General features: G+C 56.2%; 5 protein-coding genes and 1 long non-coding RNA gene across 10 annotated transcripts; 4 read left to right on the top strand and 2 right to left on the bottom strand.

Moving 5' to 3' along the window:
• Positions 1 to 423: 423 nt before the first annotated feature.
• LOC146445050 (mid1-interacting protein 1-B-like) lies at positions 424 to 1,595 on the bottom strand. The gene is made up of 2 exons (XM_085066445.1): positions 1,096 to 1,595; positions 424 to 809 (listed from the first exon to the last, which is right to left on the bottom strand). Exon 1 carries the CDS (start codon positions 1,513 to 1,515, stop codon positions 1,114 to 1,116), a length of 402 nt encoding a protein of 133 aa, XP_084922571.1. The 5' UTR covers positions 1,516 to 1,595; the 3' UTR covers positions 424 to 809; positions 1,096 to 1,113.
• A 619-nt stretch (positions 1,596 to 2,214) lies between these two features.
• LOC146445046 (uncharacterized) lies at positions 2,215 to 17,723 on the top strand. The gene is made up of 2 exons (XR_014853473.1): positions 2,215 to 3,591; positions 17,256 to 17,723. It is a non-coding gene; the product is annotated as an uncharacterized LOC146445046 (long non-coding RNA).
• On the top strand, positions 5,770 to 7,023 carry LOC146445049 (mid1-interacting protein 1-B-like). 2 transcript variants are annotated; one of them, XM_085066389.1, is made up of 2 exons: positions 5,770 to 6,260; positions 6,642 to 7,023. In XM_085066389.1, the coding sequence occupies exon 1, from the start codon at positions 5,841 to 5,843 to the stop codon at positions 6,240 to 6,242; it is 402 nt and encodes a 133-aa protein (XP_084922515.1). In that variant the 5' UTR covers positions 5,770 to 5,840; the 3' UTR covers positions 6,243 to 6,260; positions 6,642 to 7,023. The 2 variants fall into 2 exon arrangements, with proteins under 2 accessions (XP_084922515.1, XP_084922506.1); XM_085066380.1 differs by having other exon boundaries at positions 5,773 to 6,260; positions 6,637 to 7,023.
• LOC146445048 (mid1-interacting protein 1-B-like) lies at positions 10,057 to 11,251 on the bottom strand. Of its 2 annotated transcripts, none has more exons than XM_085066402.1 (2): positions 10,756 to 11,251; positions 10,057 to 10,445 (listed from the first exon to the last, which is right to left on the bottom strand). In XM_085066402.1, exon 1 carries the CDS (start codon positions 11,173 to 11,175, stop codon positions 10,774 to 10,776), a length of 402 nt encoding a protein of 133 aa, XP_084922528.1. In that variant the 5' UTR covers positions 11,176 to 11,251; the 3' UTR covers positions 10,057 to 10,445; positions 10,756 to 10,773. The 2 variants fall into 2 exon arrangements, with proteins under 2 accessions (XP_084922528.1, XP_084922536.1); XM_085066410.1 differs by having other exon boundaries at positions 10,057 to 10,440.
• Positions 15,431 to 16,594, top strand: LOC146445047 (mid1-interacting protein 1-B-like). 2 transcript variants are annotated; one of them, XM_085066433.1, is made up of 2 exons: positions 15,431 to 15,919; positions 16,211 to 16,594. In XM_085066433.1, the coding sequence occupies exon 1, from the start codon at positions 15,500 to 15,502 to the stop codon at positions 15,899 to 15,901; it is 402 nt and encodes a 133-aa protein (XP_084922559.1). In that variant the 5' UTR covers positions 15,431 to 15,499; the 3' UTR covers positions 15,902 to 15,919; positions 16,211 to 16,594. The 2 variants fall into 2 exon arrangements, with proteins under 2 accessions (XP_084922559.1, XP_084922551.1); XM_085066425.1 differs by having other exon boundaries at positions 15,432 to 15,919; positions 16,206 to 16,594.
• Positions 17,724 to 19,939: 2,216 nt separating the features above from the next.
• On the top strand, positions 19,940 to 21,111 carry LOC146445045 (mid1-interacting protein 1-B-like). Of its 2 annotated transcripts, none has more exons than XM_085066368.1 (2): positions 19,940 to 20,437; positions 20,728 to 21,111. In XM_085066368.1, the coding sequence occupies exon 1, from the start codon at positions 20,018 to 20,020 to the stop codon at positions 20,417 to 20,419; it is 402 nt and encodes a 133-aa protein (XP_084922494.1). In that variant the 5' UTR covers positions 19,940 to 20,017; the 3' UTR covers positions 20,420 to 20,437; positions 20,728 to 21,111. The 2 variants fall into 2 exon arrangements, with proteins under 2 accessions (XP_084922494.1, XP_084922487.1); XM_085066361.1 differs by having other exon boundaries at positions 19,941 to 20,437; positions 20,723 to 21,111.
• The last annotated feature ends 3,596 nt before the right edge of the window (positions 21,112 to 24,707 follow it).

Genomic DNA, 24,707 nt, shown 5'->3' with positions numbered 1-24,707 from the left:
ACACCGGGTGTTGCAAAAGAGATGAAGGACCCCATGGCCTTTCCTAAAATAGAACCATTTCCTCCAATTGCCACATCCTACAAGATAAGTGGGGACAAGAGCCAAAGCCAAGCCAAATCCAAAGTGTGTCTCAGCATCTGGGATGAATGGCCAGATCAGGTGACAGGAGATGGGAATCTCCAGTGTGGTTTGACAATTCTCTGAGCTTCCTGGTCTAGTGCAAGATGTCCCAGCACACAGCAGGACATTGCACTAGGTGGGCTCTGAAGATCCCTTCCAGCCCAAACCATTCAGTGACTTTGGGATTCTTTGTCCCTTCCAATTCCCCAGCATTGCCCTGGAAAATTCCCTCCCTGCAGAGCCTGTGTCCCCCTGCCCCTCACTGGGGCACTCCATGAGTGAAAGCACCACACTGACAACGACTTCACAGGGCTTCTTTTATTAGCAGAAACAGGGGGAAATGTCCTTGGAGTCCAGGTACCAGCTGGAAAAGGGCTTGGCAATCTCAAGGGAATGTTGGAGGTCGGGGCCACCTCACAACACACGCAGCTTCGTGCCACTCTTTGAAAATAAAGAGGAGGGCACAAGTCTGCAGCTCTTCCGAGGGACTTCCCAGCACTGCCAGATGCTTCTTCCTATGAGGATATGGCAGCACCTGGTCCTCTGGTGGTCACAAGCATGGCTGCTGTCAGTGCAGTGCCGGGAGACGGGATCAGCTGCCACGGAGTGGGGAGTGCGAGTGCCAGCGGGAAGAGCCTGCGATGGTCAGCGATGGGGACATCTTCTCCTCTCTGACATCAGCACCTGTCCTGCAACAGCAGCTGTCCTTAACTCAATGATCATCACAGGGGGACACACAGGCCACCAGCCCTGAGTCCATAGACCCTGAACCCCTGGAGTCTCTGCACAGAGAGATGGGATGGGATGGGTTTCCTCCTCCAGCATGGAGAAGGATATCTGCCCTCAGTTGAGGGGACAGCCCCCATTTCAATGCCCTTCCCCACAAGTCCCCCACTCCCGTACTCTTGGGAATTTCTGCAAGGAGGCCACCCTTTGTCTTGCTGCCCCTGGGTTCTGCAGGCCCACAGCTCTTACCTGGTCACCAAGACAGGGTCACCAGCTGGGCTGCCCCTCGCTGAGGTTGTTCTGCTCCAGGATCTGGCTGTACCTCCGGGTCAGGGCGTTGGCGTCCCTGGTGAGGTCAGTGAGGACCTGCTGCAAGCCAGTCAGGTGGTGGGACAGGCGCCTCTCGAGCTGGGCACCCTCGGGCTCGTTGCTGTCCGAGGCTGTGTCCGTGTCGCTGTCAGCATCGGTGGAGCTCTGGTCACCGACAGAGGCCAGGCCTTTCTCCACCATGGGCTTGATGGCCTTGAGGAGCTGGTAGCGCTCGTAGAGGTCCGTGCGGCTCTCTGCGGATGCGGCTGCTCCCTCCTCCTGCGGGAAGACCCCTCGGAGCAGGCTGGGGAACATCACCTCCTGCTCCATCTTCTGGGTGGCTGAGAAGTACTGCTCCATGGCCTCTCTCTCACAGCTCTGGCACTGCTGCTCTGGGCTCTTCTGACAGTGTTGCCTGCTGCCTGTCCCTGCCGGGGCTTTTTATGCAGTGCTGGGGCATGGCCCTCCTCTGCTGTCCCCTGCTGTCCTCCCCTGCTGGCCCTGCTTGTCCTGGATGGCCTTGGGGTCAGGCTTGGCTCCAGCCCAGCTGGGGCTCGGCCATGCTGTGTCCCTGACTCTGTGCAATCTCTCCTGGCCCAGCCTCCCCATGTTCTTTGCCCAAGCTGGCTGGGGTTCCTGCTGCATCCCTAAGCCAGGAGCTGGGCAGGGGGGGTTTAGGAAGGCAGGGAAGTGTCCAGGGTCTCTCCCATCCTGTCCTACACCAGCTCATCCCCCAACACATTCACTTCTAGGGCCCTGTGGCAGTGAGTCCAGTTCCTGCTCCCCGGTCTGGGCAGGCTGCAGGCAGCTGTGCTGCCAGGGACTGTCACCTCCCCTTGTCCTGGCTGCTGTTACCTCAGGACCTGAACACTCCAGAAACATTGATCAACCACTCCTGCAAACATCTTGAAATCTCTCTGGAAATACACTGGAACAATACAATACAATGGGGTTCTGGGCACAGAGGAGCCTGCTGGTGTCTGGACACTGAAGTCCCCAGAAACATCCCCTTCTTAACTTCCTGATTCTCTCCCCCATCCAATCCGGGGGGAATGACAGAGTAGCTGAGTGGGGCTGAGTTGCCAGTGGGGATCAAACCATGACACCCACAGTTAAGCTACAGCCTCAGGGCACAGGTAGCACAACCCCCAACCCATTCTGGGGGCACACAATGATGTACCTGCACCTCCAGAAATCTCCACGGTGGCCCAGAAGTCCCACGAGCATGGGGCTGGCAGTGTGTGTGCACACCTCAGTGCAGCCCTGGGCCCCACTGCAGGACACGCAGGGATGCCAGGAGCACCCAGAAAGGGAGAAGAGGAGCAGTGGGTTCAGGTCTGTGGGGTGAGGGCAGGTGGCAGAATGGACACCTGGCTGGGATATGAGGGGACATTGGGAGAGCTGCCAACACTGAGGGTTACAAAAGGGGTGAATGTCCCCATGGCCTTTCCAAAAATACAACCAAATTCTCCAATTGCCACATACTGCAAGATAAGAAGGGACAGGAATTCTTGCCATTGACCAGCCATGGCCTCTGTACCAGCATGGGGGTAATGTTGCAGATGCAGTTGGATCCCCAGCAAGGCCTGGCAAAGGCCATGGGGAAGCTTTGCCAGGAGCCGGGGATGGCGAGGAGCAGAGGTGCCCAAGGTCTTTCCTATCATTTCCTGTACATTCTCAACCCCCCAACCTGTTCAGTTTTGGGGTCCTGTGGGAGTGGATGCACCTCCTGCTGTTGGTATGAGCAGGCTGCCAGCAGCAGTGCTGCTGGGGACCATCACATCCCGCACTCTTTGCTGCCACACACTCACGATGTGAACACTCCAGGGACATTGAGCAACCTCTGTGCATGACTGCCAGACTGTGCACAGCAGCAGACACTGGTGTGGAAAATCCCACTGGGAGTGCTCGGCTGCATGGAATCCTATATGGGTCATGAGGAGATATGAGAGGGACAGAGATGGGACCAAATGCCACAAGGGGAACTACATCCATGGGATGGAGCTATTATTGCCCACACTGGAGCAAAAATGGTGCCACCATCACCCTCATTAGCCTCATGCTGCAGCAGAGGCCATGGCTGGTCAATGGCCAGAACTCCTGTCCCCACTTATCTTGCAGGATGTGGCAATTACAAAAATGGTTCTACTTTAGGAAAGGCTATGGGGTCCTTCATCCCTTTCGCAACGCTCGGTGTTGGCAGGTCTCCCAATGTCCCCTCATATCCCAGCCAGGTGTCCATTCTGCCACCTGCCCTCACCCCACAGACCTGAACCCACTGCTCCTCTTCTCCCTTTCTGGGTGCTCCTGGCATGCCTGGGTGTCCTGCAGTGGGGCCCAGGGCTGCACTGAGGTGTGCACACACACTGCCAGCCCCATGCTGTTGGGACTTCTGGGCCACCATGGAGCTTCCTGGAGGTGCAGGGACATCATGGTGTCCCCCTAGGATGGGCTGAGGGGGGGCAGTGGTGCTATATGTGCCCTGGGGCTACACAGCGTCACTGTGGGTGTCATGGTTTGATCCCCACTGGCAACTCAGCCCCATCAGCTGCTCTCTCACTGCCCCCAGGTGGGATGGGGGAGAGAAGCAAGTGGGTAAGAAAAGTGAGAAAGCTTGTGGGTTGGGATTAAGACAGTGTAAAAGGAAAAGCAAAAGCTGCACAAGTAAGCAAAGCAAAAGAAGGAATTCATTCACCACTTCCCATAGGCACTCATGTGTTCAGCCACCAGCAGGAGAGCAGGGCTCCATGGCATCTCAAGGTGACCAGGTGAGATAAATGCTATCACTCTGACAGTATCTTGCCATCTTTCCCAGCTCCATATGCTGAGCATGATGCCACACTCCTTTCCTCTAGTGCCACACAAGGGTAAGACAAGAGGATGTGCCAGGGATGATACAGGAACACAGGGACTCTTCAGTAGTCATGTGGTGTCACCGTCTGTCATCTGTGTTTAGGCTGGGGCTGGGGCTGGGGCTGGGCTCCCCAGAAGGGTGGCAGGTCAGTGTCAGACTCACACAAATCTGGGGTCTATGGCAGCAGAGATCTGAGGGTCTCATTGCAGCTAGTGGGTTCCTGATTGTGTTGAGCAGCCTCCCCAGGACCCCAAAGCAGGGCTGAGCACCCCAGTTCAGCTCAGTCCAAACACAGCTTTGCTGCTCCCTGTGCTGACTGTGCTGTGTTCCAGCTCCAGGCCTTGTCCTCCTGCTCCTGTCACCCCTGCTGGCTCTGGCAGATCCCCAGCTCTCCCCAGTCTCTCCCAGCAGATGTGTGGCATGTGGGGGCCATTTTTGGCGGATCGGGTCCCCAAGAGGCATCGAAACAATTTGGCAATTGTTCATGTCCCTCTGACAGGGAGCTGGGGAGCAATCTGAGTCTGCTGAGGCCTAGTCACCCCAAATGTGCTGCCAGGCTCACTATGAGCAGCTTGGGAAGACACGAGGAGGGAGGCCAGAGCATCCCCTGTGTCCCTCTGTCCCCAGAGCCCTGTGATGTGCCTGCAGCTCCAGGAAGCTCTGCAGTGGCCCAGGTGCCCTGATGTGGCCAAGCCTCTGTCTGGCACCTGCATGGGGCCTGCAGCACCCACACACCTCACTGCAGCACTGGGCCCCATGGAAGGACACCAAGAGATGCTGGGACACAAGGAAAGGGACAAGAGGGGTGCTGGGGACAAGTGTGGTACAGAAAGGGTGGGTGGCAGTGTGGGCACCTGGTTGGGCCACATGGGGACAGGGGGAGAGCTGCCAGCAGCAAGGATTGCAAAAGCCGCGAGGTACCCCACAGCCTTTCCCCAAATAGAACAGTTTACCCTGATTGTTTACACACCACAGGGACAGGCAGGGGCAGGCAATGCTGGCTGGTGCCCCAGCTGGGGCTGTTGCCCTCCCAGGATGGGGACAGGGGCAGGGTAGCCATGTGTGCAAACCCTGGGGGCAGCAATGGCTCTGTGCTGCTGCTGCCACAGGAGTTGCACATGATGGAGTCAGGTCACTGTCCCTGTTCACATCCCTGCTGAGCTCAGGGAGAGGCTGGGGGAAGGGGATGTTTCTGGGGACTTCAGTGTCTAGACACCAGCAGGCTCCTCTGTGCCCAGAACCCCATTGTATTGTATAGTTCCAGTGAATTTCCCGAGAGATTTCCAGATGTTTGCAAAAGGGGTTTCTCAATGTTTCTGGAGAGTTCAAGTCCTGAGTCCATGGCAGCCAGGGGAAGGGAAGGTGACAGTCCCCGGCAGTACAGCTGCCAAAGCCTGCCCAGACCGGGGAGCAGGAGCTGGACTCACTGCCACAGGGCCCTAGAAGTGAATGTATTGGGGGATGAGCTGGTGTAGGGCAGGATGGGAGAGACCCTGGAAATTACCCCTCCTTGCTAAACTCCTCCTGCCCAGCTCCTGGCTTAGGGATGCAGCAGGAACCCCAGCCAGCTTGGGCAAAGAACATGGGGAGGCTGGGCCAGGAGAGATTGCACAGAGTCAGGGACACAGCATGGCCGAGCCCCAGATGGGCTGGAGCCAAGCCTGACCCCAAGGCCATCCAGGACAAGCAGGGCTGGCAGGGGAGGACAGCAGGGGACAGCAGAGGAGGGCCATGCCCCAGCACTGCATAAAAAGCCCCAGCAGGGACAGGCAGGAGGCAACACTGTCAGAAGAGCCCAGAGCAGCAGTGCCAGAGCTGTGAGAGAGAGGCCATGGAGCAGTACTTCTCAGCCACCCAGAAAATGGAGCAGGAGGTGATGTTCCCCAGCCTGCTCCGAGGGGTCTTCCCGCAGGAGGAGGGAGCAGCCGCATCCGCAGAGAGCCGCACGGACCTCTACGAGCGCTACCAGCTCCTCAAGGCCATCAAGCCCATGGTGGAGAAAGGCCTGGCCTCTGTCGGTGACCAGAGCTCCACCGATGCTGACAGCGACACGGACACAGCCTCGGACAGCAACGAGCCCGAGGGTGCCCAGCTCGAGAGGCGCCTGTCCCACCACCTGACTGGCTTGCAGCAGGTCCTCACCGACCTCACCAGGGACACCAACGCCCTGACCCGGAGGTACAGCCAGATCCTGGAGCAGAACAACCTCAGCGAGGGGCAGCCCAGCTGGTGACCCTGTCCTGGCCACCAGGTAAGAGCTGCATGCATGCAGAGCCCAGGGACAGCAAGACAAAGGGTGGCCTCCCTGCAGAAGTTCCCAAGAGTACGGGGGGAGGGGGACATCTGGGGAAGGGCCTTGAAATGGGGGCTGTCCCCTCAACTGTGGGCAGATATCCCTCTCCATGCTGGAGGAGGAAACCCATCCCGTCCCATCCCATCTCATCCCTCACATCCCATCCCATCCCATCCCATCCCATCCCATCCCATCCCATCCCATCCCATCCCATCCCATCCCATCCCATCTCTCTGTGCAGAGACTCCAGGGGTTCAGGGTCTATGGACTCAGGGCTGGTGGCCTGTGTGTCCCCCTGCGATGATCATTGAGTTAAGGACAGCTGCTGTTGCAGGACAGGTGCTGGTGTCAGAGAGGAGAAGATGTCCCCATCGCTGACCATCGCAGGCTCTTCCCGCTGGCACTCGCACTCCCCACTCCGTGGCAGCTGATCCCGTCTCCCGGCACTGCACTGACAGCAGCCATGCTTGTGACCACCAGAGGACCAGATGCTGCCATATCCTCATAGGAAGAAGCATCTGGCAGTGCTGGGAAGTCCCTCGGAAGAGCTGCAGACTTGTGCCCTCCTCTTTATTTTCAAAGAGTGGCACGAAGCTGCGTGTGTTGTGAGGTGGCCCCGACCTCCAACATTCCCTTGAGATTGCCAAGCCCTTTTCCAGCTGGTACCTGGACTTCAAGGATATTTCCCCCTGTTTCTGCTAATAAAAGAAGCCCTGTGAAATCACTGTCAGTATTGTGCTTTCACTCATGGAGTGCCCCAGTGAGGGGCAGGGGGACACAGGCTCTGCACAGAGGGAACCTTCCAGGGCAATGCTGGGGAATTGGAAGGGACAAGGAATCCCAAAGTTGCGGGATGGTTTGGGCTGGAAGGGATCTTCAGAGCCCACCTAGTGCAATGTCCTGCTGTGTGCTGGGACATCTTGCACTAGACCAGGCAGCTCCGAGAATTGTCAAACCACACTGGAGATTCCCATCTCCTGTCACCTGATCAGGCCATTCATCCCAGATGCTGAGACACACTTTGGATTTGGCTTGGCTTTGCCTTTGGCTCCTGTCCCTGCTTATCTTGTAGGATGTGGCAATTGGAGGAAATGGTTCTATTTTAGGAAAGGCCATGGGGTCCTTCATCCCTTTTGCAATCCGCAGTATTGGCAGATCTCCCAATGTCCCCTCATATCCCAGCCAGGTGTCCATTCTGCCACCTGCCCTCACCCCACAGACCTGAACCCACTGCTCCTCTTCTCCCTTTCTGGGTGCTCCCGGCATCGCTGCGTGTCCTGCAGTGGGGCCCAGGGATGCACTTATTTGGGCACACACACTGCCAGCCCCATGCTCTTGGGACTTCTGGTACACCCTGGAGCTTCCTGGAGTTGTTGGGACAGTATAGTGTTGTCCTATTTTGCAATATAGATGTATTTAAGTATTCTATTACCACCAGCTGTGGGCCGTTAGCTGTTATCACCTACTAATGACCCACCCCGGATGACAGACAATGGGCCATCAGGGACCCACCGTGTGACTCATGGACTTATCCCATTGTGGGATGCTCTGCCCAGGAGGGAGGAACCAGGTGTTCCCACCTGGATATAACCTGGCCTTGGAACTGCCTGAGCTAGCCCTGTCTACTGGGTTCACAGAGGACAAGAGCTACCACTGGACCTTCAGCTGGAGACTAGACCTTCACAGGATCACCGCTTCAACTGGACTACTTGAGTTGGACTGCTACTACCACCCTAACAGGGTGTTAGGTTGTATCTGACTTTGTCAGCGCTTTTCCTTCTATTATTTCACTTATTTTTTTAAATTTCAATCTTGACTTGTGATCTCCCACTGGTTTGTTTTCAAACCAACGTAAGTGTCCCCCCCAGAATGGGCTGAGGGGTGTGCTACGTATTCCCTGGGGCTACACAGCTTCACTGTGCATGTCATGGTTTGATCCCCACTGGCAACTCAGCCCCACTCAGCTGCTCTCTTGCTTCCCCTAGGTGGGATGGGGGAGAGAAACAGGAGTTAAAAAAAGGGAGAAATCTTGTGGGTTGAGATAAAGAGTTCAATAGTAAAAGCAAAAGCCGCACAAGTTATCAGAGTAAAAGAAGGAATTAATTCACCACTTCCCACAGGCACTCAGGTGTTCAGCATCCTGCATGCGAGCAGGACTCCATGGAATCTCATGGTAACCTGGTGTGGTTGTTTTGCTTGGCCCAGAACATCAGCATGGTATCTTTAACATCTAAGAGAGATTTAAACCCCTCAAAAGCTGTTGTCATAGGCCTGGAGAAGTATTTGAGGGTTGGGGAGTGACACAAAAATGGCTCAAGTATGTCCTGTTTTAAGGTTCTTGAAGTTTTTCACCAAGTCCTGCAAAGCCAATCTCTGATGGCTCTGAAGATGATGGACATGTTGCTGGCCAAGTCTGGGCTAATTAGAGATGTTAGTTACGTCTCTGTGAAAACGTATTTAAGAAGAAATGGAAACAAAGTAGTCACGCACATCGTTTTAGCTAGAGGAGTAGGAGGAGGTAAAAATATGTTAATGGAGAACAGCATGGAGACACCAAGGTCAGTGGAGAAGGTGGGGAAGGAGGTGCTCCAGGCACCAGAGCTGAAAACCCACTCCTAGCTGTGCTGAAGACCATGGAGGGAGCAGGTGGTCCCCCTGCAGCTCATGGAGTCCACAAGGATGCAGAAATTCACCCACAGCCCGTGGGGTGGTGCCCATGCCAGAGGAGCAGGTGGGTGCCTGGAAGAAGCTGTGTGATCCAGTGGAAGTCTCATCTAAAGAGTTAAAGCTGCAAAGGCCTTGCAAGGGAGAGAAAGGCCTTTTCGTTGCTCCTGGAGTGGAAACAGAATGGCCTCGGCTCAGGAGAGTCTGCAACATATGGACAAGAGAACTCATGTTGCAGCAGAATTCAGGTGGGATGTTGCTCGTGAGATTGGACCCACGACAGAGGAGTTAACAGAGGACTGTCTCTTGTGAGAGGGACCCTGTGGCTAAGTAGAGGACCCCTCTCCCTGACTGTTCCATGGACTGATCAGAGAGCTAACCACTTAGCCTGAGCCCTGCCCCTGCTGTTGGTTGGAAAGAGGGAGGGGCATGAGCAGAGAAATGGTGACTTAAGAGGGAGAGGCGTGGGCATAGAAACAGAGTTTGTAGCAGAAGAATTGTGGTGATAAATGGATTGATGGACTAAGAAAAAACCCATACCCTGCTTCCTGCGCATGCTGTTGATGGAGTGAGAGAGGTGGGTGAGCAGAGAAACACTGTCTTAAGAGGCAGGGCTGTGAGTAAAGGGACGGTATCTGAAGAACTTATTTTTACTTCTCATTTGTCCTCCGACACTGTTAGGTTAATAAATCACTTTTGAAATTTTAAGTTTGCAACCTATATGCACTTGCTCTGTGGTCATCCCACCAGTGTCCTATCTCAACTCATGAACCTCGTGTATGTTTAACAGGTTCCTTTTCCTCCCCTTGCCTGCACATTTGAAGCAGGAGAGATCAGAGGCACTTGGCATTTAGCCAGGGTCAAACCCCAACACCTGGCAAGACAAATGCCATCACTCTGACTGTGCTCTTCTTCCTTTTTCCCCAGCTCCATATGCTGGGCATGATGGCATACTCCATTCCCCTGGTTCCACAGAGAAATAAGACAAGAGAATGTGCCAGAGATGATAGAGGGACACTTGGGGACATTTGGGGACATGTGTGGTGGCATGGTCCATGCTCAGGGCTTAGTGAAAACAACACACAGACAATGGCTTCACAGGGCTTCTTTTATTAGCAAATACAGGGGAAATGTCCTTGGAGTCCAGGTACCAGCTGGAAAAGGGCTTGGCAATCTCAAGGGAATGTTGGAGGTCGGGGCCACCTCACAACACATGCAGCTTCGTGCCACTCTTTGAAAATAAAGAGGAGGGCACAAGTCTGCAGCTCTTCCGAGGGACTTCCCAGCACTGCCAGATGCTTCTTCCTATGAGGATATGGCAGCATCTGGTCCTCTGGTGGTCACAAGCATGGCTGCTGTCAGTGCAGTGCCGGGAGACGGGATCAGCTGCCACGGAGTGGGGAATGTGAGTGCCAGCGGGAAGAGCCTGCGATGGTCAGCGATGGGGACATCTTCTCCTCTCTGACACCAGCACCTGTCCTGCAACAGCAGCTGTCCTTAACTCAATGATCATCGCAGGGGGACACACAGGCCACCAGCCCTGAGTCCATAGACCCTGAACCCCTGGAGTCTCTGCACAGAGAGATGGGATGGGATGGGATGGGATGGGATGGGATGGGATAGGTTTCCTCCTCCAGCACGGAGAGGGATATCTGCCCACAGTTGAGGGGACAGCCCCCATTTCAAGGCCCTTCCCCACAAGTCCCCACCCCTGTACTTTTGGGAACTTCTGCAGGGAGGCCACCCCTTGTCTTGCTGCTCCTGGGCTCTGCATGCATGCAGCTCTTACCTGGTGGCCAGGACAGGGTCACCAGCTGGGCTGCCCCTCGCTGAGGTTGTTCTGCTCCAGGATCTGGCTGTACCTCCGGGTCAGGGCATTGGTGTCCCTGGTGAGGTCAGTGAGGACCTGCTGCAAGCCAGTCAGGTGGTGGGACAGGCGCCTCTCCAGCTGGGCACCCTCGGGCTCGTTGCTGTCCGAGGCTGTGTCCGTGTCGCTGTCAGCATCGGTGGAGCTCTGGTCACCGACAGAGGCCAGGCCTTTCTCCACCATGGGCTTGATGGCCTTGAGGAGCTGGTAGCGCTCGTAGAGGTCCGTGCGGCTCTCTGCGGATGCGGCTGCTCCCTCCTCCTGCGGGAAGACCCCTCGGAGCAGGCTGGGGAACATCACCTCCTGCTCCATCTTCTGGGTGGCTGAGAAGTACTGCTCCATGGCCTCTCTCTCACAGCTCTGGCACTGCTGCTCTGGGCTCTTCTGACAGTGTTGCCTCCTGCCTGTCCCTGCTGGGGCTTTTTATGCAGTGCTGGGGCATGGCCCTCCTCTGCTGTCCCCTGCTGTCCTCCCCTGCTAGCCCTGCTTGTCCTGGATGGCCTTGGGGTCAGGCTTGGCTCCAGCCCAGCTGGGGCTCGGCCATGCTGTGTCCCTGACTCTGTGCAATCTCTCCTGGCCCAGCCTCCCCATGTTCTTTGCCCAAGCTGGCTGGGGTTCCTGCTGCATCCCTAAGCCAGGAGCTGGGCAGGAGGAGTTTAGCAAGGAGGGGTAATTTCCAGGGTCTCTCCCATCCTGCCCTACACCAGCTCATCCCCCAATACATTCACTTCTAGGGCCCTGTGGCAGTGAGTCCAGCTCCTGCTCCCCGGTCTGGGCAGGCTTTGGCAGCTGTACTGCCGGGGACTGTCACCTTCCCTTCCCCTGGCTGCCATGGACTCAGGACTTGAACTCTCCAGAAACATTGAGAAACCCCTCTTGCAAACATCTGGAAATCTCTCTGGAAATTCACTGGAACTATACAATACAATGGGGTTCTGGGCACAGAGGAGCCTGCTGGTGTCTAGACACTGAAGTCCCCAGAAACATCCCCTTCCCCCAGCCTCTCCCTGAGCTCAGCAGGGATGTGAACAGGGACAGTGACCTGACTCCATCATGTGCAACTCCTGTGGCAGCAGCAGCACAGAGCCATTGCTGCCCCCAGGGTTTGCACACATGGCTACCCTGCCCCTGTCCCCAGCCTGGGAGGGCAACAGCCCCAGCTGGGGCACCAGCCAGCATTGCCTGCCCCTGCCTGTCCCTGTGGTGTGTAAACAATCAGGGTAAACTGTTCTATTTGGGGAAAGGCTGTGGGGTACCTCGCGGCTTTTGCAATCCTTGCTGCTGGCAGCTCTCCCCCTGTCCCATGTGGCCCAACCAGGTGCCCACACTGCCACCCACCCTTTCTGTACCACACCTGTCCTCAGCACCCTTCTTGTCCCTTTCCTTGTGTCCCAGCATCTCTTGGTGTCCTTCCATGGGGCCCAGTGCTGCAGTGAGGTGTGTGGGTGCTGCAGGCCCCATGCAGGTGCCAGACAGAGGCTTGGCCACATCAGGGCACCTGGGCCACTGCAGAGCTTCCTGGAGCTGCAGGCACATCACAGGGCTCTGGGGACAGAGGGACACAGGGGATGCTCTGGCCTCCCTCCTCGTGTCTTCCCAAGCTGCTCATAGTGAGCCTGGCAGCACATTTGGGGGGACTTGGCCTCAGCAGACTCAGATTGCTCCCCAGCTCCCTGTCAGAGGGACATGAACAATTGCCAAATTGTTTCGATGCCTCTTGGGGACCCGATCCGCCAAAAATGGCCCCCACATCCCACACATCTGCTGGGAGAGACTGGGGAGAGCTGGGGATCTGCCAGAGCCAGCAGGGGTGACAGGAGCAGGAGGACAAGGCCTGGAGCTGGAACACAGCACAGTCAGCACAGGGAGCAGCAAAGCTGTGTTTGGACTGAGCTGAACTGGGGTCCTCAGCCCTGCTTTGGGGTCCTGGGGAGGCTGTTCAGCACAATCAGGAACCCACTAGCTGCAATGAGACCCTCAGATCTCTGCTGCCATAGACCCCAGATTTGTGTGAGTCTGACACTGACCTGCCACCCTTCTGGGGAGCCCAGCCCCAGCCCCAGCCCCAGCCTAAACACAGATGACAGACGGTGACACCACATGACTACTGAAGAGTCCCTGTGTTCCTGTATCATCCCTGGCACATCCTCTTGTCTTACCCTTGTGTGGCACTAGAGGAAAGGAGTGTGGCATCATGCTCAGCATATGGAGCTGGGAAAGATGGCAAGATACTGTCAGAGTGATAGCATTTATCTCACCCGGTCACCTTGAGATGCCATGGAGCCCTGCTCTCCTGCTGGTGGCTGAACACATGAGTGCCTATGGGAAGTGGTGAATGAATTCCTTCTTTTGCTTTACTTACTTGTGCAGCTTTTCCTTCTCCTATCAAACTGTCTTTATCTCAACCCATGAGTTTTCTCACTTTTCTTACCCACTTGCTTCTCTCCCCCATCCCACCTGGGGGCAGTGAGAGAGCAGCTGATGGGGCTGAGTTGCCAGTGGGGATCAAACCATGACACCCACAGTGAAGCTGTGTAGCCCCAGGGCACATATAGCACCACTGCCCCCCCTCAGCCCATCCTAGGGGGACACCATGATGTCCCTGCACCTCCAGGAAGCTCCATGGTGGCCCAGAAGTCCCAACAGCATGGGGCTGGCAGTGTGTGTGCACACCTTGGTGCAGCCCTGGGCCCCACTGCAGGACACCCAGGCATGCCAGGAGCACCCAGAAAGGGAGAAGAGGAGCAGTGGGTTCAGGTCTGTGGGGTGAGGGCAGGTGGCAGAATGGACACCTGGCTGGGATATGAGGGGACATTGGGAGAGCTGCCAACACCGAGAGTTGTGAAAGGGATGAAGGACCCCATGGCCTTTCCTAAAATAGAACTATTTTTGTAATTGCCACATCCTGCAAGATAAGTGGGGACAGGAGTTCTGGCCATTGACCAGCCATGGCCTCTGCTGCAGCATGAGGCTAATGAGGGTGATGGTGGCACCATTTTTGCTCCAGTGTGGGCAATAATAGCTCCATCCCATGGATGTAGTTCCCCTTGTGGCATTTGGTCCCATCTCTGTCCCTCTCATATCTCCTCATGACCCATATAGGATTCCATGCAGCCGAGCACTCCCAGTGGGATTTTCCACACCAGTGTCTGCTGCTGTGCACAGTCTGGCAGTCATGCACAGAGGTTGCTCAATGTCCCTGGAGTGTTCACATCGTGAGTGTGTGGCAGCAAAGAGTGCGGGATGTGATGGTCCCCAGCAGCACTGCTGCTGGCAGCCTGCTCATACCAACAGCAGGAGGTGCATCCACTCCCACAGGACCCCAAAACTGAACAGGTTGGGGGGTTAAGAATGTACAGGAAATGATAGGACATACCCTGGGCACCTCTGCTCCTCGCCATCCCCGGCTCCTGGAAAAGCTTCCCCATGGCCTTTGCCAGGCCTTGCTGGGGATCCAACTGCATCTGCAACATTACCCCCATGCTGGTACAGAGGCCATGGCTGGTCAATGGCAAGAATTCCTGTCCCTTCTTATCTTGCAGTATGTGGCAATTGGAGAATTTGGTTGTATTTTTGGAAAGGCCAGGGGGACATTCACCTCTTTTGCAACCCTCAGTGTTGGTGGGTCTCCCAATGTCCCCTCATATTCCAGCCAGGTGTCCATTCTGCCACCTGCCCTCACCCCACAGACCTGAACCCACTGCTCCTCTTCTCCCTTTCTGGGTGCTTCTGGCATCCCTGCATGTCCTGCAGTGGGGCCCAGGGCTGCACTGAGGTGTGCACACACACTGCCAGCCCCATGCTCGTGGGACTTCTGGGCCACCGTGGAGATTTCTGGAGGTGCAGGTACATCATAGTGTGCCCCCAGAATGGGTTGGGGGTTGTGCTACATGTGCCCTGAGGCTGTAGCTTAACTGTGGGTGTCATGGTTTAATCCCCACTGGCAACTCAGCCCCACTCAGCTACTCTGTCATTCCCCCCGGATTGGATGGGGGAGAGAATCAGGAAGCTAAGAAGGGGATGTTTCTGGGGACTTCAGTGTCCAGACACCAGCAGGCTCCTCTGTGCCCAGAACCCCATTGTATTGTATTGTTCCAGTGTATTTCCAGAGAGATTTCAAGATGTTTGCAGGAGTGGTTGATCAATGTTTCTGGAGTGTTCAGGTCCTGAGGTGACAGCAGCCAGGACAAGGGGAGGTGACAGTCCCTGGCAGCACAGCTGCCTGCAGCCTGCCCAGACTGGGGAGCAGGAGCTGGACTCACTGCCACAGGGCCCTAGAAGTGAATGTGTTGGGAGATGAGCTGGTGTAGGACAGGATGGGAGAGACCCTGGACACTTCCCTGCCTTCCTAAACCCCCCCTGCCCAGCTCCTGGCATAGGGCAGCAGCAGGAACCCCAGCCAGCTTGGGCAAAGAACATGGGGAGGCTGGGCCAGGAGAGATTGCACAGAGTCAGGGACACAGCATGGCTGAGCCCCAGCTGGGCTGGAGCCAAGCCCGACCCCAAGGCCATCCAGGACAAGCAGGGCTGGCAGGGGAGGACAGCAGGGGACAGCAGAGGAGGGCCATGCCCCAGCACTGCATAAAAAGCCCCGGCAGGGACAGGCAGCAGGCAACACTGTCAGAAGAGCCCAGAGCAGCAGTGCCAGAGCTGTGAGAGAGAGGCCATGGAGCAGTACTTCTCAGCCACCCAGAAAATGGAGCAGGAGGTGATGTTCCCCAGCCTGCTCCGAGGGGTCTTCCCGCAGGAGGAGGGAGCAGCCGCATCCGCAGAGAGCCGCACGGACCTCTACGAGCGCTACCAGCTCCTCAAGGCCATCAAGCCCATGGTGGAGAAAGGCCTGGCCTCTGTCGGTGACCAGAGCTCCACCGATGCTGACAGCGACACGGACACAGCCTCGGACAGCAACGAGCCCGAGGGTGCCCAGCTGGAGAGGCGCCTGTCCCACCACCTGACTGGCTTGCAGCAGGTCCTCACTGACCTCACCAGGGACACCAACGCCCTGACCCGGAGGTACAGCCAGATCCTGGAGCAGAACAACCTCAGCGAGGGGCAGCCCAGCTGGTGACCCTGTCCTGGCCACCAGGTAAGAGCTGTGGGCGTGCAGAACCCAGGGGCAGCAAGACAAGGGGTGGCCTCCCTGCAGAAATCCCCAAGAGTACGGGAGTGGGGGACTTGTGGGGAAGGGCCTTGAAATGGGGGCTGTCCCCTCAACTGAGGGCAGATATCCCTCTCCATGCTGGAGGAGGAAACCCATCCCATCCCATCTCTCTGTGCAGAGACTCCAGGGGTTCAGGGTCTATGGACTCAGGGCTGGTGGCCTGTGTGTCCCCCTGTGATGATCATTGAGTTAAGGACAGCTGCTGTTGCAGGACAGGTGCTGGTGTCAGAGAGGAGAAGATGTCCCCATCACTGACCATCGCAGGCTCTTCCCGCTGGCACTCACATTCCCCACTCCATGGCAGCTGATCCCGTCTCCCGGCACTGCACTGACAGCAGCCATGCTTGTGACCACCAGAGGACCAGGTGCTGCCATATCCTCATAGGAAGAAGCATCTGGCAGTGCTGGGAAGTCCCTCGGAAGAGCTGCAGACTTGTGCCCTCCTCTTTATTTTCAAAGAGTGGCACGAAGCTGCGTGTGTTGTGAGGTGGCCCCGACCTCCAACATTCCCTTGAGATTGCCAAGCCCTTTTCCAGCTGGTACCTGGACTCCAAGGGCATTTCCCCCTGTTTCTGCTAATAAAAGAAGCCCTGTGAAGTCGTTGTCAGTGTGGTGCTTTCACTCATGGAGTGCCCCAGTGAGGGGCAGGGGGACACAGGCTCTGCAGGGAGGGAATTTTCCAGGGCAATGCTGGGGAATTGGAAGGGACAAAGAATCCCAAAGTCACTGAATGGTTTGGGCTGGAAGGGATCTTCAGAGCCCACCTAGTGCAATGTCCTGCTGTGTGCTGGGACATCTTGCACTAGACCAGGCAGCTCCGAGAATTGTCAAACCACACTGGAGATTCCCATCTCCTGTCACCTGATCTGGCCATTCATCCCAGATGCTGAGACACACTTTGGATTTGGCTTGGCTTTGGCTCTTGTCCCCACTTATCTTGTAGGATGTGGCAATTGGAGGAAATGGTTCTCTTTTAGGAAAGGCCATGGGGTCCTTCATCTCTTTTGCAACACCCGGTGTTGGCAGCTCTCCCAATGTCCCCTCATATCCCAGCCAGGTGTCCATTCTGCCACCTGCCCTCACCCCACAGACCTGAACCCACTGCTCCTCTTCTCCCTTTCTGGGTGCTCCTGGCATCCCTGGTTGTCCTGCAGTGGGGCTCAGGGCTGCATTGAGGTGTGCACACACACTGCCAGCCCCCTGCTGTTGGGACTTCTGTGCCGCCATGGGGCTTCCTGGAGGTGCATGTGATGCCTGATAGTTTTTTGTTTCATTTCTTTTTATACCGTTTCTATACATTTTTATACCCTTTCCCTTTCCTTGTACCCTTTTCAAGCACTCCCTGTACCTTCATCCTCCATGTTTATAACCCTTATAGACTGAGAGTTTGCTAAGTTTGGGACTTCTCCAGGAGGGAACATGAAACATCTCTGCTATCTCAAAACTCGAGGCTCCAGCCTTGGATGGAGCCTCCTCTCTGGAACATGATTTTCAAGGTAGGCTGTAGTCTCACTTCTGGGGTGGGGGGTGGGTAATTCGAATAGGGGGGCCAATTACTTCATTCACTATGTTTCTTGTTGGATGATTTTAGGTAGATATGCTAATTTGTGAGGTGCAATATAATTGTATACACGTTGTACACAGGTGACCTCCTCGGTGTGTTTTCCACCTTTGAGAAGCGTGCATAAAAGGATCCTATAAACACCAATGTAATACCCTTTTTTCCCTATACTGCTGTGTGTGCCTCATATTTTTCCAGCTTTTAAGGCATCACAGGGACATCATAGTGTCTGCCTGGGATGGGCTGGGGGGAAGGTGCTACATGTGCCCGGGGGCTGGAGCTTCACTTCATGGTTTGATCCTCATTGGCAACTCAGCCCCACTCAGCTGCTCTCTCATTCTCTCTGGATGGGATGGGGGAAAGAATCAGGAGGGTAAGAAAAGAGGCAAAACTTGTGGGTTGGGATAAAGACAGTTTAAGAGGAAAAGCAAAAGCTGCACAATTAAGCAAAGCAAAAGAAGGAATTCATTCACCACTTCCCACAGGCACTCATGTGTTCTGCCACCTGCAGGAGAGCAGGGCTCCATGGCGTCTCAAGGTGACCTGGCAAGACAAAGGCCATCACTCTGACTGGGCCCTTCTTCATTCTTTTCCTAGCTCCATATGCTGAGCAAGATGCCACACTCCTTTCCTCTGGTCCCACAGAGGGGTAAGACAAGATGTGCCAGACATTATACAGGGACACAGGGACATTTTGGGATATGTGTGGTCGCATTGTGCACACTCTGAGCAGAGGCTTGGGGTGGGGCTGGGCTCCCCAGGAGGGTGGCAGGTCAGTGTCAGACTCACACAAATCTGAGGTCTATGGCAGCAGAGGCCTGAGGGTCTCATTGCAGCTAGTGGGTTCCTGATTGTGCTGAGCAGCCTCCCCAGGACCCCAAAGCAGGGCTGAGCACCTCAGTTCAGCTCAGTCCAAACACAGCCTTGCTGCTCCCTGTGCTGACAGTGCTGTGTTCCAGCTCCAGGCCTTGTCCTCCTGCTCCTGTCACCCCTGCTGGCTCTGGCAGATCCCCAGCTCTCCCCAGTCTCTCCCAGCAGATGTGTGGCATGTGGGGGCCATTTTTGGCTGATGGGGTCCTCAAGAGGCACAGAGACAATTTGGCAATTGTTCATGTCCCTCTGACAGGGAGCTGGGGAGCAATCTGAGTCTGCTGTGGCCTAGTCACCCCAAATGTGCTGCCAGGCTCACTATGAGCAGCTCAGGTAGGCACAGATTGAGGAGAAGGCCAGAGCATCCCCTGTGTCCCTCTGTCCCCAGAGCCCTGTGATGTGCCTGCAGCTCCAGGAAGCTCTGCAGTGGCCCAGGTGCCCTGATGTGGCCAAGCCTCTGTCTGGCACCTGCATGGGGCCTGCAGCACCCACACACCTCACTGCAGCACTGGGCCCCACGGAAGGACACCAAGAGATGCTGGGACACAAGGAAAGGGACAAGAAGGGTGCTTAGGACAAGTGTGGTGCAGAAAGGGTGGGTGGCAGTGTGGGCACCTGGCTGGGCCACATGGGGACAGGGGGAGAGCTGCCAGCAGCAAGGGTTGCAAAAGCCGCGAGGTACCCCACAGCCTTTCCCCAAATAGAACAGTTTACCCTGATTGTTTACACACCACAGGGACAGGCGGGGGCAGGCAATGCTGGCTGGTGCCCCAGCTGGGGCTGTTGCCCTCCCAGGATGGGGACAGGGGCAGGGTAGCCATGTGTGCAAACCCTGGGGGCAGCAATGGCTCTGTGCTGCTGCTGCCACAGGAGTTGCACATGATGGAGTCAGGTCACTGTCCCTGTCCACATCCCTGCTGAGCTCAGGGAGAGGCTGGGGGAAGGGGATGTTTCTGGGGACTCCAGTGTCTAGACACCAGCAGGCTCCTCTGTGCCCAGAACCCCATTATATTGTATTGTTCCAGTGTATTTCTAGAGAGATTTCCAGATGTTTGCAAAAGGGGTTGCTCAATGTCTCTGCAGTGTGCACATCCTGAGGTAACAGCAGCCAGGACAAGGGGAGGAGACATCCCCCGGCAGCACAGCTGCCTGCAGCCTGCCCAGACCGGGGAGCAGGAGCTGGATCCACTGCCACAGGGCCCTAGAAGTGAATGTGTTGGGGATGAGCTGGTGTACGACAGGATGGGAGAGACCCTGGACACTTCCCTGCCTTCCTAAACCCCCCTTGCCCAGCTCCTGGCTTAGGGTTGCAGCAGGAACCCCAGCCAGCTTGGGCAAAGAACATGGGGAGGCTGGGCCAGGAGAGATTGCACAGAGTCAGGGACACAGCATGGCTGAGCCCCAGCTGGGCTGGAGCCAAGCCCGACCCCAAGGCCATCCAGGACAAGCAGGGCTGGCAGGGGAGGACAGCAGGGGACAGCAGAGGAGGGCCATGCCCCAGCACTGCATAAAAAGCCCCGGCAGGGACAGGCAGCAGGCAACACTGTCAGAAGAGCCCAGAGCAGCAGTGCCAGAGCTGTGAGAGAGAGGCCATGGAGCAGTACTTCTCAGCCACCCAGAAGATGGAGCAGGAGGTGATGTTCCCCAGCCTGCTCCGAGGGGTCTTCCCGCAGGAGGAGGGAGCAGCCGCATCCGCAGAGAGCCGCACGGACCTCTACGAGCGCTACCAGCTCCTCAAGGCCATCAAGCCCATGGTGGAGAAAGGCCTGGCCTCTGTCGGTGACCAGAGCTCCACCGATGCTGACAGCGACACGGACACAGCCTCGGACAGCAACGAGCCCGAGGGTGCCCAGCTCGAGAGGCGCCTGTCCCACCACCTGACTGGCTTGCAGCAGGTCCTCACTGACCTCACCAGGGACACCAACGCCCTGACCCGGAGGTACAGCCAGATCCTGGAGCAGAACAACCTCAGCGAGGGGCAGCCCAGCTGGTGACCCTGTCCTGGCCACCAGGTAAGAGCTGCATGCATGCAGAGCCCAGGGACAGCAAGACAAGGGGTGGCCTCCCTGCAGAAGTTCCCAAGAGTACAGGGGTGGGGACATCTGGGGAAGGGCCTTGAAATGGGGGCTGTCCCCTCAGCTGTGGGCAGATATCCTTCTCCGTGCTGGAGGAGGAAACCCATCCCATCCCATCTCTCTGTGCAGAGACTCCAGGGGTTCAGGGTCTATGGACTCAGGGCTGATGGCCTGTGTGTCCCCCTGTGATGATCATTGAGTTAAGGACAGCTGCTGTTGCAGGACAGGTGCTGGTGTCAGAGAGGAGAAGATGTCCCCATCACTGACCATCGCAGGCTCTTCCCGCTGGCACTCACATTCCCCACTCCATGGCAGCTGATCCCGTCTCCCGGCACTGCACTGACAGCAGCCATGCTTGTGACCACCAGAGGACCAGGTGCTGCCATATCCTCATAGGAAGAAGCATCTGGCAGTGCTGGGAAGTCCCTCGGAAGAGCTGCAGACTTGTGCCCTCCTCTTTATTTTCAAAGAGTGGCACGAAGCTGCATGTGTTGTGAGGTGGCCCCGACCTCCAACATTCCCTTGAGATTGTCAAGCCCTTTTCCAGCTGGTACCTGGACTCCAAGGACATTTCCCCCTGTTTCTGCTAATAAAAGAAGCCCTGTGAAGTCGTTGTCAGTGTGGTGCTTTCACTCATGGAGTGCCCCAGTGAGGGGCAGGGGGACACAGGCTCTGCACAGAGGGAACCTTCCAGGGCAATGCTGGGGAATTGGAAGGGACAAAGAATCCCAAAGTCACTGAATGGTTTGGGCTGGAAGGGATCTTCAGAGCCCACCTAGTGCAATGTCCTGCTGTGTGCTGGGACATCTTGCACTAGACCAGGCAGCTCCGAGAATTGTCAAACCACATTGGAGATTCCCATCTCCTGTCACCTGATCAGGCCATTCATCCCAACTGCTGAGACACACTTTGGATTTGGGTTGGCCTTGGCTTTGGCTCCTGTCCCTTCTTATCTTGTAGGATGTGGCAATTGGAGGAAATGGTTCTATTTTAGGAAAGGCCATGGGGTTCTTCATCCCTTTTGCAACCCTCAGTGTTGGCAGCTCTCCCAATGTCCCCTCATATCCCAGCCAGGTGTCCATTCTGCCACCTGCCCTCACCCCACAGACCTGAACCCACTGCTCCTCTTCTCCCTTTCTGGGTGCTCCTGGCATCCCTGCGTGTCCTGCAGTGGGGCCCAGGGCTGCACTGAGGTGTGCACACACTGCCAGCCCCATGCTCTTGGGACTTCTGGGCCACCATGGAGCTTCCTGGAGGTGCAGGGACATCATGGTGTGCCCCTAAGATGGGCTGAGGCGGGGCAGTGGTGCTATATGTGCCCTTTGGCTACACAGCTTCACTGTGGGTGTCATGGTTTGATCCTCACTGGCAACTCAGCCCCACTCAGCTGCTCTGTCATTCTCCCTGGATAGGATGGGGGAAAGAATCAAATGGGTAAGAAAAGTGTGAAAACTCATGGGTTGGGATAAAGACAGTTTGAAAGGAAAAGCAATACCTGCACAAGTAAGGAAAGCAAAAGAAGGAATTCATTCACCACTTCCCACAGGCACTCATGTGTTCTGCCACCTGCAGGAGAGCAGGGCTCCATGGCATCTCAAGGTGACCTGGCAAGACAAATGCCATCACTCTGACTGGGCTCTTCTTCCTTCTTTTCCTAGCTCCATATGCTGAGCACGATGCCACACTCCTTTCCTCTAGTGCCACAGAGGGTTAAGAAAAGAGGATGTGCCAGACATTATACAGGGACACAGGGACATTTTGGGATATGTGTGATCGCATTGTGCACACTCTGAGCAGAGGCTTGGGGTGGGGCTGGGCTCCCCAGGAGGGTGGCAGGTCAGTGTCAGACTCACACAAATCTGAGGTCTATGGCAGCAGAGGCCTGAGGGTCTCATTGCAGCTAGTGGGTTCCTGATTGTGCTGAGCAGCCTCCCCAGGACCCCAAAGCAGGGCTGAGCACCTCAGTTCAGCTCAGTCCAAACACAGCCTTGCTGCTCCCTGTGCTGACAGTGCTGTGTTCCAGCTCCAGGCCTTGTCCTCCTGCTCCTGTCACCCCTGCTGGCTCTGGCAGATCCCCAGCTCTCCCCAGTCTCTCCCAGCAGATGTGTGGCATGTGGGGGCCATTTTTGGCTGATGGGGTCCTCAAGAGGCACAGAGACAATTTGGCAATTGTTCATGTCCCTCTGACAGGGAGCTGGGGAGCAATCTGAGTCTGCTGAGGCCAAGTCCCCCCAAATGTGCTGCCAGGGTCACTATGAGCAGCTCAGGTAGGCACAGATTGAGGAGAAGGCCAGAGCATCCCCTGTGTCCCTCTGTCCCCAGAGCCCTGTGATGTGCCTGCAGCTCCAGGAAGCTCTGCAGTGGCCCAGGTGCCCTGATGTGGCCAAGCCTCTGTCTGGCACCTGCATGGGGCCTGCAGCACCCACACACCTCACTGCAGCACTGGGCCCCACGGAAGGACACCAAGAGATGCTGGGACACAAGGAAAGGGACAAGAAGGGTGCTGGGGACAAGTGTGGTGCAGAAAGGGTGGGTGGCAGTGTGGGCACATGGCTGGGCCACATGGGGACAGGGGGAGAGCTGCCAGCAGCAAGGGTTGCAAAAGCCGCGAGGTACCCCACAGCCTTTCCCCAAATAGAACAGTTTACCCTGATTGTTTACACACCACAGGGACAGGCAGGGGCAGGCAATGCTGGCTGGTGCCCCAGCTGGGGCTGTTGCCCTCCCAGGCTGGGGACAGGGGCAGGGTAGCCATGTGTGCAAACCCTGGGGGCAGCAATGGCTCTGTGCTGCTGCTGCCACAGGAGTTGCACATGATGGAGTCAGGTCACTGTCCCTGTTCACATCCCTGCTGAGCTCAGGGAGAGGCTGGGGGAAGGGGATGTTTCTGGGGACTTCAGTGTCTAGACACCAGCAGGCTCCTCTGTGCCCAGAACCCCATTGTATTGTATTGTTCCAGTGAATTTCCCGAGAGATTTCCAGATGTTCGAAAAGGGGTTGCTCAATGTTTCTGGAGTGTTCAGGCCCTGAGCCAGACCCAGAGGTGCTCCACATCTGAAAGGGTTTTGGTCAGATTCCAGGGAGGACAAGGACAGTTCTGAGTAGTGTGGAGCAATCAGAGTCAAAGGAGATGTGTCTGCAGCAGGTGCTGGGGACAATATGGGGTCATTTGGAGACAAATGTGGTGACATTTCCCCCCTCCTGAGCCATGGCCTGGGGCCCCAGGAGGTTGGTGGGGTGCTGGGAAAGCTAGTCTAAACATCAGCCCTGTGGCCACAGAGACCCAAGGAGCTCATTGCACCCAGAAGTGCTGTTTTTCTAGGAAAGCAGCTGCTGATCAGCTAGTCTCCCAAACATGGGGAAACACAATTCCCTCCAGCCACAGTGAGGATTTCAGAGCAGATCTGCTCTCCGTGTTTGTCCTTAGCCTAGGCAAAGCTACAGCCTTGTCTTATGCAGAGGAAAAGGAGCATGAGGGACATACTGGGAGAGACCTGGGCCATCCCCATTGCAGTGCCACCTCTGGCTGGGGCTTGATGCAGCTCTGCCTTTGGAGCTCTTTTCCTCCATGCTGATTGCAGAGCCAGGTGCTGAAGCATAAGCAATAGATGGACACTGGTTCCCAGTGAGGTGAGGACCACAGAGGGGACAATGTCACTCTGGTGGTTTAGCTGGCTGGAGCTCAAGGATGGGATCTGTGTCTCCTGGAGAACACAGCTGGCTGGGCTGGCTTAGGCTGGGGTAATTTCCTTCACCATGGCTGGTATGGGGCTGTGTTTCGGAGTTGTGCTGAATGAAGGGGTGATAGTACAGAAATGTTTTTGCTGTTGCTGAGCAGGGATTGCACAGTGCCAAGGCCTTTTCTGCTTTCTCTACTGCCACACTGGCGAGGGGACTGGGGTGCAGGGGAACCTGGGAGGAGACACAGGTGGGATAGTTGATCCCAACTGACCCAAGGGATATTCCAGACCACGTCACATCATGCTCAGTATACAAAGTGGGAGAAAGAAGGAAGAAGTGAGCCACATTTGGAGTGATGGCCTTTGTCTTCCCAGGTCACTGTTACCTGTGATGGAGCCCTGCAGTCCTGGGGATGGTTGAACAACCACCTGCCCATGGGAAGTGGTGAATGAATTCCTCGTTTTGCTCTGTTTGCAGGCATGGCTTTTGCTTTCCCTATGAAATTGGTTTTATTTCAACCCATGTG

This window comes from Lichenostomus cassidix, chromosome 1, assembly GCF_008360975.1.
Source record: "Lichenostomus cassidix isolate B80296 chromosome 1, HeHo_3.0, whole genome shotgun sequence".
Taxonomy (NCBI): Eukaryota; Metazoa; Chordata; class Aves; order Passeriformes; family Meliphagidae; genus Lichenostomus; species Lichenostomus cassidix.
Note: the sequence above shows the minus strand (reverse complement) of the source record. Positions and strands in the feature narration are given on the sequence as shown.